Source organism: Mchenga conophoros, linkage group LG2 (genome assembly GCF_057382185.1).
Source record: "Mchenga conophoros isolate Kocher_MC1m ecotype Shallow Benthic linkage group LG2, M_conophoros_male_GT1.1, whole genome shotgun sequence".
NCBI classification, from domain to species: domain Eukaryota; kingdom Metazoa; phylum Chordata; class Actinopteri; order Cichliformes; family Cichlidae; genus Mchenga; species Mchenga conophoros.
This window is the reverse complement of record NC_140527.1, coordinates 30730968-30743535: the sequence shown is the minus strand read 5'-3', so window position 1 is coordinate 30743535 and position 12568 is coordinate 30730968. Positions and strand designations below refer to the sequence as shown.

Here is a 12568-nt window from a genome sequence, read left to right as displayed (position 1 = left end):
GTCGCTGGTGTGAATTTGAAAAGAAATCTAAATTTGAAGTGATATTGAGAGAAAGCAGCTGAAAGCCAAGACAAAGGTCCGTGAGGGCAGCAATTGTGTTGACGCCGATAATTGCTTTTTTTTTTCCTTTTCTGTTTTTTAATTAGCAGATGGGAAGCTCGCGAGCTAATGTTACGCTGTGCCCAATCTGCCGCGGTAACAACTCTCCAGTGTTTATAATCCGATTAGATGGAGCCTCAGCAGTTTGATGAAATGATCACTCTGCACCCCGTGCAGTCTTTCAGTGGGGGTCCGTTTGTTGCTTCATTGTGACATTCTGACCCATGATGCGTCACAGCGTGAGAGTTGTGTGTTCTCTAAAGTGCTCCATCTCACTTCATCTACACTTTGCAGCATCCTCCGCTCCCCATGTGTTTTCTCACTCTTTTCTTACCCCCGCCTCTCTCCTCTCTCTCTTCTCTTCTGTGTTTCCTTTCAGAAGATGTTCTTCTTTCTGCTACCTGTCGTGGCTCTCTTGCTGAGCAGAGAAACGGTGGTCTCCGCTAACAATAATGAGAAATGGCTGGGAACCGTGGCTCAGTATAAGGACAGATCCTGGAACAGATTCAGAGATGTGAGTTGCTCTGAGAAACACAACATCTAGCCAAAAGCGGCGTTTTAATTAGCTTCAATGCGAATCTTTTCATGTGTTTGTGTTTATCTGTTTGGATTTGTGTGTGTGTGAGAGAGAGAGAGCACACTGCACCCTTGATACACCCTGTGAGTACTTGAGCACTTGCCAGCAGGCATAATCCACCTTGTAGAAACTCAGCAGGTTCAAACCCCGGCTGAAAGCCAATCAGACTTATCGACAGACATTGCACTTCTGTACATGACGGGGAAGAATTCTTGCCAGCTTTTGCTTTGATTGATTGAAGGATATTGCTACTGAACTGCCTTTTTTCTTCTTCTGGTAATGCTGTCACAAACTCATAGGGTGTCATTCTGTTATATAGGGCTTTCATTAACAATAATTAATCTCAGTTTTCATTGGGATCAGAAGACATGGGCGTGTGCTATGTGATTTTAACATAAAAAACACCTTTGCAGTTAATGTTTATTTATTTATTTTTTATCCATAAGCCTTTTCTGTTTAACCTAAAACAATATTAATGTTTAATGCAAACTTTATGTAGCAGCTATTATATGCAGAGGTATGTGTGTTCTTAAGCTGTGCACATAAACGGTGAACCGAAGGGGCATGTTTCCTGAAGGGTAAGGTGAAAATCCTGGATAGTATTCTCATTTCATGGAAGACAAAGCCATAAAAATGTGCAGTCTTTGGTTCGAATCACATCTTCAACACAGACCTGAAAATAAATGTTTGCAGTGTTTTCTGACAGCATGAATTTACCAGCTTTAAAGCTGCTAAAACAGATATTAAAGTGTATCCAATGCACCTTAACTATAACCTGCCGTGTTCCTACTGTATTGGGACTCTGTCTTGATCTTCTATCAACTCTGCATGATCAAACAGTTCTAAAGCGTCCTATTATTGGAAAATGCTTGGCCTCCATCTCTATGTGTGTAACACAGCTGTCTGCTGGGGGAGCCCTAAATGGGTTAAGATACCTCTCAAGCAATCTTTAATAATTTAAGTGAGAATAAATCTGGATACCCAGACGTCTTGATGCATGACACGTGTTCTTCAAATAATTAGGAAAAGCCTGTGCTCTTCTTTAAGTATTTTGAGATGCAAACTCTTCCACCAATGTTTTAGGTTTGGCCTAATGTGAACTAACACACATCACCAGACCAATAGTAACAGCAGTGTTGCCATACTCTTAACATCATGATGCGCTTTTCTGCAATCCCCAGAGATTTCAGCAGACAGAGGGGTAACTTTGGCCTTATTAGAGCTGGCCTTCCCCACATAGTACTGTTACCGTGATGTGAGAGGTGGTCATTGCAGTATACATTCAGTTTGAGCTCTACTACCTGCAGTGTGTGTGTGTGTCCACTTTATTCCACTCTCTGGTCTCCTGTGCAAAGGAGAGTCATTAACAGGAAACTGTCAGTGGAGAGCTGAGGACAGGAGACGAAAAGGAGGAAAAGGAGGGGAAATGAGGAGCAAATATATAGGGGGGAAAGGCTGCGACATTTACTGTACGTTTAATATTTCAAGCAGTGCAACTAACCAAATGAGGGAGCTGCTGTAATGTTTACATGTGTCTTTGTGTCCCTGTGTGTGAGTGTACTGTCACACCTATCATGTTGGGAAACCTGCTGGTTGCGATTTGTCCAACTGTGTCTTCTTTCCTTCACAATTTATTCCTAGTGATTTCTCTCCTCCTGTGTCTGGCACCAAACTCTTTAATATCACAGCCAGTAAGAAGACTGCTCTGTATGAATCAGTTTCAAACTATAAAACAACTGTCTAAATTTGATGACTGCGGAAATTGTGATCTTCAGGGACAGTACTAGGGTTGGGCAATAAATCAGATTTTATTTTCAGCTATATGTTTGAGCTTCAATAGGTCCTAGCAACTATGAAAACAAAATAACATAGATGACATTGTGCCACAATCCATTTTGCTATGATGCTCTAGTTTTGTCTTGTGTTATAAATGAGCACATCCCTCTTTTTACAGCAGTGGCTTTTACAGCGCCTTTACAGCATAACGTTCCCAGTCAGGCTCAAATGTTTTATCTAGCTTTTATTTTTCTAGTTATTTTATACTGTTACCAGCAACTTTATTAGGTACACGTGTTTAGCTAATATTTCAAATATCTAATCACCCAATTATATTGCAGCAACTCAGTTCATTTAGGGATGTAAGCATTGTTAAGATAACTTTTTGAAGCTCAAACCAAGCATCAAAATGGGGAAGAAAAGTGATTTAAGTGGCTTTGAATGTGACATGGTTGTTGAAGCCAGATGGGTTGGTCTGAGTATTTCAAAAACTGCTAATCTGCTGGGATTTTCCCATGCAAACATTATTAGGGTTCACAGAGAAAGGTCCAAAAAAGAGAAAATATTGAGTGAGAGGTAGTTCTCTGAGCAAAAATGCCTTGTTGATGTTAGAGGCCAGAAGAGCATGGCCAGATGCTTTTAGGCTCATGGGAAGGCAAGAGTACCTCAAATAACCACTCATTACAACCGAGGCATATGCAGAAGACTATGCAGAGTAGTCTGTAGTATTACTGAGCTACAGCAGCAGTCAGCTAAGAACTGGAAACCCAGGCTGCAATTCTTCCGGCCGTACCACCTGGAGTAGGGCTGCTCAATTAATCGAATTTTAATCACGATTACGATCTGGGCTTTCAACGATCATTAAAAATGACTGAGCCGATTATTAGCCCCTCCCTCATTTATCTGCGACACCTTAAAGGCCGGTCCGTGAAAATATTGTCGGGCATAAACCGGTCCGTTGCGCAAAAAAGGTTGGAGACCGCTGATTAAGAGGACCCGAGGGAAGCTCGGAAAGCTAAGCAGAAGTTATTTGGAGAGGAGAGTGACTGCCGTTGGTTGAAAAGAGAGGTAAAAAAAACTTCAGTGGTGTTGCACACTATTTTATATTATTTTTTAAAGTCATTATTCAATACATTGTTATTGTTAACCCTTTAAAGCCGGTCAGAGCAGCACGCTCCGTTTTGTGTAACTATTTTTAAATCCCTGTAGAACCTGAACCGTGTAAGCTAGCGCAATAATTTATTTTGGATATGAAACCGGAGGAGTTGTACTTACATCTTATGCCATCAGTTTGTCCTCGGTCACGGTTTTCTTCCACATATAGCTTTGCAAAAATTGCATAAAAAGCTCTTGCAGGAACAAAAACATAATATTCCAGAAACACGCTTTGCCGATCCGATCAGCTGTTCGTAACACTTCCCACAGTTAAACAGGTCAGCGTGAACTGTCACATGTCTGCCATTTCCTGCCCGAAACCGGAAGTGACGTCATTTTCGCGGAAAATGTAGTTTTTTACTTGTAGGCCTTAAAAGCCTATACTGGTCATGTTTGACTTTTCTGAATAGTTTCTGGGATGCTTAGAACTCGAATTGCACAGCTGGAAATAGTTTATTTTGATGCTGTTTTCTTTGCAAATTTGCATCATAGGATTGTTTTTTCGTTTTTCCTGCAGTATATAAAAATTGGTGTATCTCCAAAATAAAACTATGAAGACACTCAAAATAAATTTCCTGTTGTTGTAAACTATTTTTTGCAACTTTTTTGTATTTAAAGTTTTGAGGGATAAACCTCTTAAATTTCTCCAAGTAGAAATATATGTAAAAAACAAAACAAAAACGATTTTCAATTTTTTTGTAGTTTATTGCACTTTTTTGCAATTAATGTAGTTACTATGGACTTAATGCATACATATTATTAAAATATGGGCTATAACAGTTGTATAGCAACTTGAAATGCTCCCACAAATGGCACTACAAGATGTAAAAAAATAATATAAGCTCTGGTGGACTTGGTTCTATAGTAGGTCTTAAAGGGTTAAATAAATATCGTCAAATAATCGAGATCTCAATTTCAGTGAAAATAATCGTGATTATCATTTTTGCCATAATCGAGCAGTCCTAACCTGGAGTATGCCTGATCTCATCTGATCTCGGAAGTTTAATAGGGTCAGTCCTAGTTAGTGCTTGAATGAGAGACTGCCTGGGAATACCAGGTGTTCTAAGCTTGTGGTGGCTCAGGAGGCAGAGCAGTTCAAATACTAATCAGAAGGTTGGTAGTTTAACTGAGTATTGTTGCTGACCATGGTCACCCCTTCATGACCACAGTGCACCACCATCTTCTGATGGCTGCTCAAAGCTCAAATCATCTCAAACTTTACCCAAAATGGCCCCGACAGTCACTAGAACTTTGGGATGTGGTGGAGTGGGAGATTCAAATCATGGGCGGACATCTGACAAATCTGCAGCAACTGTGTAATGCCAGAAAGTCAATATGGACCAGAATCTCTGATGAATGCTTCCAGCATCTTGTTGAATCAATTCAAAGACATTTTTTTAAAGTTTGAAAAATTCACATTTTTCCCAAATCAATGAACAATCACGTTGCACAATCTTAATTTCATCAGAGTAATTGTGATTGTGATTAATTTTACCATAACTACTTGGTCCTAGACAACAATTAAGTGATCTAAGGAGACTTAACACTGTGAAAAAATGTTTGGCATAATCATCAGTCTTAAATGATAGTCTTAAATTAAACTGTGTGTCATGTATGTAATTATTTTATTTAAGTCTTTAGTAAGAACAAGGACCCCAGCCATAGCACTGCAATCCCACAGTGTGACTGCTGCTATGAATCATGTTTACAACCCAGGTAATTAAAACACAGATTGATATGATTCCAGTTCACTCCCCCCCCCCCCCCCCCCCTCCTTTTCTTCTCAACCATGACTCCATGGTTTCTCCATTTTCCCCTCATGGTTTTTTTAATTTGGGGTGGGGTGGACGCAGTATGTCAACAACATGTTGAATGTTAAGCTGATGATCTGGCGCTGTCTTAATCATCTGACATTCCTCAGAGCTGATATAGTGTGGAAGGAAGATGATGTGCAGATTGTAACATGAAAAAAAACCCCTGCCTGTCCTTGTAGTGAGTAATATAACAAATATTTTACATTATTTAAAAACATAATTATTAAAAACAAAAGATGATTATTCTCTACAGGATGGCACTTGGAAAATTATCATATCACAGTGAAAGCAGATGGTAAGCGAAGTATATAAAGAATAATTACTTTATTGTGAACAGTAGAACCCAACAGTACTGGATTTTGGGGAGTTGATGCTCATACTGAAAATATATTGCTATAATGACCAATATTCTTCTACTGTTCGTCTGACATACACTCTGGTACATTTGCTGCAGTCATTAATGACAGTATTGGAGTCGCTCTGCAGGGAAAACTATGATGATGGTGATGGTGACACCGTTTATAATTTAACCCAAGCACCTTTTCTGTAAAACATCTCTACCAGACAGCATAGCTGCCAATACCAATATATCTCTAATAGGCTGATATCAGCTAACAGATGTATTAGCTGCACTCTGAAAATATATCTCAAGGTTTAATAGCCTTGCTGGAAAAAGTTTAGTGTATAACAATGAGTATCAGCTATAAATTAATCCCGATCCTTATATTTTCCAATTTAATTTTATCACCACTTATTAATCTTGTGAACAATTTCTTTTTATAGCAGTACGTCAGTCTCTCTATCAGTTCTTTGCTCTTTCATCAATTCTTATTGAGTGATGAAGTCAACATTTTTCTTCCAAGCTTCTCCATTTCTGTCATTTTCTCCCTCTGTCTGCAGAGCAGCGAATGACCCTGTGCTTCCTCAACCATAGCCCTTCCTATCTCCCCCTTTCTCTTCCCTTGGCCTTACCCATGACTCCTCCTCTCTTCTGTTCTCCTCTGCCTGCCATGTTTCACTCTGCATCCCTGTTGATGAGCCACTTGCTCCTTCTGCATAATGCATGAGTGTCCATTTCTTGGCAGAGCTGGTGCAATAGTTAAATAGTCAATGTCCAGGTGGCTTATCTTAAAAAAAAAAAAAAGGAACACGGGATTTGATTTAGTATTTAGTATTTATTTATTTATTGTCATTGTCAAGAACAATGAAATTGCGTTTGGGGCTTCCATACAACCCAAAAAAAAGAAGAAAATAATAAATACCCCTTAAAACCCAAGTGTACATATTTAACCCAGTGTGACTCCAATGCAATAAGAGAATCCTTAGCAATAATGTTCGTAGAAAAGAAAAAGAAAAGCTGCAGTTTATGCTGCTGTTGGGCACTTTTGGTATTGGTTTGGCCAACACATTGATTTATTCAATTGCTTAGTCACATTACTAACTGAGGTCTAACGTGTAGGGAGATACGTGTGCTGCAGATTAATCTAGTCCTCCTTTTGTTAAATGACATGCGGTAGAAAAATAATTGTGTTTCTTACCAGCACAGTTTGACATTTTAATAGCATTTTTCTCAATCAATAGTAGCTCCAGTGTCTTTGTTCCTTAGTTGCATTCATGATGCAAACGTTAATTTATGCTGTTTATGCAGACAACAGAACATGTTTGTGGAATAAATGGCATGCAATGTTCAGAATGAAGTCTGTAGAAAGACTTGCTGCCAGAGCTAGTTCAAATACTCACAATATTGTGATTAGCTGTCTTGTGAAAAATTGCTTTAATTTGTTGAAGATGTGGTTCAGCTTGCTAGAGGACACCTAAATGTTCTCGACCAATTAAATTGTTTATTAATCCTTAAATTTGCTAAACCTCCTTTGTTGCACTTTTGCCAAACGACTTGTTGTTGTTGTTTATGCCAACAGTAGCCTTTTTGAGTTGTCCTGAGGTTGCAATCACCATTTTAATTTTCATAAGCTCTTATGCAAATAAACTATAGCTGCAGAGAATATACACACATTTGTATGCAGCACAGGGTTCAACTGTGTTTCTGTTTCAGACAGGGTCAACTTTGTTGTAAGCCTGCAGCTGCCTTCTGTTGTTGGCTACATCAAAGTATTCTGGTCAGGACAAAAGTGAATATGAGAGGTCCAGCTGGAGCAGTGGTAGAATTAGTAGCAGCAAAAACTGCAAACCTTACTAACCAATCCAAACCTAGTGACAGAGATGATGCCACAGAGCATCAAAGAGCAACCCCGCTGATTTCCTGGAGCGGAGGCACCAATATTCACACTTCCATCACACGGGTGGCACATATTCATATTCATCCACTCTATCTCTCCTCAGACGCTTATCTCAAGTGTTGTCAATAGACACATTTTTAGCAGATAATTATGGTCCTTCATTTTTTTCTAAATCATTTGGCTAATTACAGCAGCGTTCACCTTGTTGACCACAATCTTAGATGCCCTCTGCAGGGAATAGAGGTAATAATGTAGGATAATCTATTTATAACATTTCATAAAATAGTGCAATTGGAGATATACAATGCAACAGAAAAGATCCTTTTATAATCAAATTTTATAGAATATTGAAAGCTATCAACAAACAGTGTGTACATTGTTGGGCTGGCTGGTTTGGGTCAGTTCTGCTATTCTGGATTAAGACAGTCTATCACAGGTGGATTTTATTGGTTATTGGTTAGTTTATATTGAAATAAATGTACTCTAAGCATTACAGCTGAAGAGCCTTTTTATATTGTGAGCATGAGCTTAGTTGATCTGAAATGAAACATCAGTGCATGAGCGTAGAGATCCCCAGATGGCAGAATGAGAGATTGTTGAAAGAACTGGAAAAAATAAGGCATTCTGCAGCAAAAACTCAACAGCTGCTTAGTTTACTCATATGTCATCTTCTGCTGATGGGTGACTTGCAAGACCTTATGGCTTATTAGCAGAAAGCATTAAGTTGAGTGCAACAAAAAAATGGTTAGATGGCTGTGTTGACGTCACAGTTTACATGAGCAAAGACTATCATGGCAAGCATACCTGTGGCATTAGTCATCTCTGACAGCACACCACAGACTTTTCTGCACTGTCACTAGGAAACAAAGACACCAACTGCAACTGTGTCCTCCAAGCAGACTAGAAAATAACATCTGAAAGAACACATGTTCAGAGTGCCTATAGTTGCCTGCATTCATGGCCACAAGTCACTATAGACACTTATAGTGGAAAGTAAAAAAGCCCCTTAGCTTTCAATACAACCCCTGCTAGCATGCTATAGGTAATGTACAACAACTTTTTGACTGACAAAAAGTTCTGGTTATAGATTTAAAAATGCCATCTTGTACAGGAAGTATGTTGACATAGACTTCTTAACTTTTAGACTTGTGGGACAAACCTGGGGAATGCATACTGATCTGAAAATTTGGTTCATGCATGAATATACTTGGAGTTACATCTCAACCGTGTCATCTTCTCTCACCATTTCTTCTGGCTTTTTTTCCTGACAGAATAAAAGCTGTCATTTCTATTCTGGAATCTTTTATACTAAAGAGGTAAAAAGAAAAACGTTTTCAATTTTCTGAGCCTGTTGTTTGTTTCTTTTCTAAAGGAGGCTTTTTTACTAGCTGTCCACTTCCACTATTTTCATTCCTTTCAGAGTGAGATCCTGTCTACCACCCTGCAGGGTGTGCTGTCAGGTTTACAGAAATCCAATAAGTCGAATTTATGAGGGACATTGGATGTCTGCTGTGTATTACCTCATGTATTTGTGTAAATGCATTCCGTCTTCAGACTGTCTATTCATTAGTCGGTGTATGGAGAGACATGATGAACACCTGTGTATGTGCTTGTGTAGGTGCCCTGTAATTTAAACATGAGAGCCACCTGTCTCAGCTCATTCTCACAATGAGAATTAAATGCCATCCGTATTCTGTTTTCCAAGATGCCAGCATTTTCGGGACTGTCAGTCAAAGATCCCGCCTGTGGCGTAGTTTTGTCTGCAACAGAAGCACCTGAAGAGTTATTATCATTTATTAAATTCACAAATGGTTTGTTTGGTAGCTTGTTTTACATGTTTTGTCCTTTGGCATTTATGGAGGAAAGGATTTTGCTGAGCATGCATTTTTTTTTTGTTCCACACACTGCTTCACAGTCAACACATTTATACCTGGATGCTCCCCTCTGAATCCAAATTAAATGGTATTGGTCGGTGTGTCTGGGTTTGTGCAGGCCTGTATATGCATGTGCTCTGATTGGTCGGTTGCACAGCCAAGGGGGAGGGGTAGGGAGGTTTAGAGAGGTAGCTTAGAAAAGACGAACCCCTGGAGTCACCTTCACCTTCCCCCCCTCTCTCTCTCTCTGACACACACACACACACACACACACACACACACACACACACACACACACACAAACATACATAAATCCTGAGTGTATTCTCCCCAGCAGACATACAGTATTTCTGTCAATTAAGCAAAGACTTGCCTGAACACCTTTCATTCTTTCTTATCTCCCCCTCTGCTCTGCCCTCCATTTCTCTTTCTCCTACTCAGCTGCTTCTATACCTTCTCTTCATGCATTTCATTATCCTCTCTTCTCTCTCTCTCTCCTGGCTCATCCCATTTTCTTTTTTACATTCCACTAATTCCCGATGAAACAGTGCCCTTCAAAATAAACCCCCGCTGTCTCTCATGCTTTCTGCTCCTTTCAACCCATGATTTTTTTTCCATGCTCTACTTCTGTGTGAATATTTTTCACTTTGAGCCATTGATGTCAAATGAGAACATTCTGATTCTAATCTCTGTTCTAAAGGACTGTGGTTGTGTGCATTTCTTTCTGTGTTCTAGTACCTCTTCAAACTAAAGTTTCCATGTGTCTGTCTTGCTGATGTTTCTGCCTGTGTGTACTGACACACAAACACATGATCCCATCCACCCCGAGGCTTTTGGTGAGATCAATTATTCAATTCACAGGGCAGGGTAACCTGGATTGGAGCCTTGATCTAATCAATAAGAGTGAAAAATACAGGAACACACAAACACACACACACACACACCATGCATACATAGTCAGCTGAGGGCAGTTCGGTCACAGGAAAGACAAAGGTCACTGTCCCTTATGACCAGGACACACTGATTGTGAAGTGTGGGTGTGTGCACACATGTGTGTACACTCAATACTGGAGTGTACAACAGAGAGATAGACAAAGCAGGGGAGATAAAGGACTGGCCGTAATTTTGGCTACAGACCAGAGAGGGGAAATAGAAAAAAGAGAGAGAGATGCTAGGAGAAGAGAGGAAGAGGAGGAGCTTTAATGTGAAGCCTATGAGCACCGGCAGAACAGATGGACAAACATGGAAGGATAGGAGAAATGTGGAATTGATCATCTATGTGTGTGTGTGTGTGCACGTGTGCGTGTGTTTCAGTCAGCTTTGTTACGGCAGCCCCTCCAAGCTCCATTCTTTCTCTGTGGGGATTGTCTTTCTGTTGGTCTATTTGGTGCAGATATGAAGGTCTCCTGCTAAGCTGTTGATTCTTTTGAAGAGATGCTGTCTGGTTAGTCTGCGTCTCTCTAAAGATTTACCTAGACAGACTACTGCTAGACCATGGAAAAAACACAACAAAAAACTGTAATGCCACCAGATCTACATTTAGATCTATTCCTTTAAGCAATATATTAGAAAACTTGCATTTAGAACCCTTGTCCTTGGTACCATTGTAATAGATGAGGTAATAATGAGTTATTACATTGCCACAACCGTTAAATGTGTCTAGTTATATATGCAAAGAGATTGTAGAACTTTTCCACTAAGTGCCAAAAATGTAATGAAATTTCCTTCACAAGCATTAGCTAGCAATATAATCATTTAAAAAAATCTCACAGGCTAGAGACTGAAATGTGAATTTACCATTCTCTGAATGTTAGGTAAAAGCATTAGCAGTAATTATATCGCTGCATAAACAAACTAATTGAATGCCATCAAACCCTCCCTTAATGCAACAACGTGATGGAATTTGGGTGGATTCCCTCTTCAGTCCTTTTTTTTTCTGAACATTATTTTGAGTGTTACATCTCAAAAATAAAATTCGGGATCATTATCATTAAAAATGGGTCACAATAGCAACCACACAAGCATTATTGCCTATTAAAAGAGATTCTTGTATCAGCAGTGGAGCTTTCTCTGCTTTCATTTGCCGCTTCTTCACATATAGTTTTGATTGGCTATTTGATTCACAGTCTTACCAATTCAATAATGCTTTGGGCTATGGGTATTGAGCAGGATTCCATCTAATTAATAATTCAACTAATCATTTGAGCACTACAACAGATTCAATCTACGTTCTAAATCTCTAGTGTTAACATGTGATTACAATGCATGCAGGACGTATGCATACACCTTTGAGCTGTTCCCTCCCCTCCCTTCATTTTCTTTTACCATATTTCATTTTCATTGATTTATGCCATTGTTGTTTGTTTGTTTGTTTTTATATATTAATGGTCGAGTAAAGTATAAATGTCACAGTTGTTCTTGCTGAATCTGTTGCCACTGCCATTGATGAAGCTGTCATCCTCACTGTGCACCTGTTTTTTTTTTTTTTTTTTTTTTAAATGACATCAGAAACAGCAGTATGCGACATTACGTGATGGCAGAGCTTCAGTTCATCCTTTGTCATTTTTTTTTTTTTTTTTTTTTTTTAATAAATAGGACAGGGGGAATGAATGAGAGAGAGAGGGGGAGAGAAAGAAAGAAAACCAAAGGGGAGAAGAGACGGTGAGAAGGGGGGGGAAGAGAGAGAGAAAAAAAAAAAAACTCCTGGGTCACCTGTATGGAGAAAAAACAAACAAACAAACAAACAAAAACAAACAGAGGAGACAGCAAACAACAAAGAGCAACATAATAATAGAGAAAACAAAGCACCATCACAATAAACTAGCTAGTCATAGATATCAGTATTTACTAAGTAATAAACGATATTGTGCAGCACGCAAGATAGACAGCGCACAGTGTGCTTTGAGGCAGCAGCCAAGAAAGCTTTAGTCCGCGTCTGTGAATACCCATGTGTGCATACCTGTGTGGATCAGCATGCTTGCATTCCAAAGGTTTCTCCATGTAATGATCTGCTAGGGAGTGTGGGGGGGCCACAGC

At 39.4% G+C, this 12568-nt stretch overlaps 1 protein-coding gene across 2 annotated transcripts in view; it reads left to right on the top strand.

Annotated features, from left to right (window-relative positions):
• spock1 (SPARC (osteonectin), cwcv and kazal like domains proteoglycan 1) overlaps positions 1-12568 on the top strand; it is a 115298-nt gene that overhangs the window by 178 nt on the left and 102552 nt on the right. The window contains exon 2 of one of the 2 annotated variants that reach the window (XM_085293874.1): positions 482-613. In XM_085293874.1, the coding sequence (XP_085150000.1) occupies positions 482-613 (132 nt within the window). Of the gene's footprint in view, positions 1-478; positions 614-12568 lie in introns of both variants that reach the window. The other variant, XM_085293866.1, reaches the window with a different exon arrangement.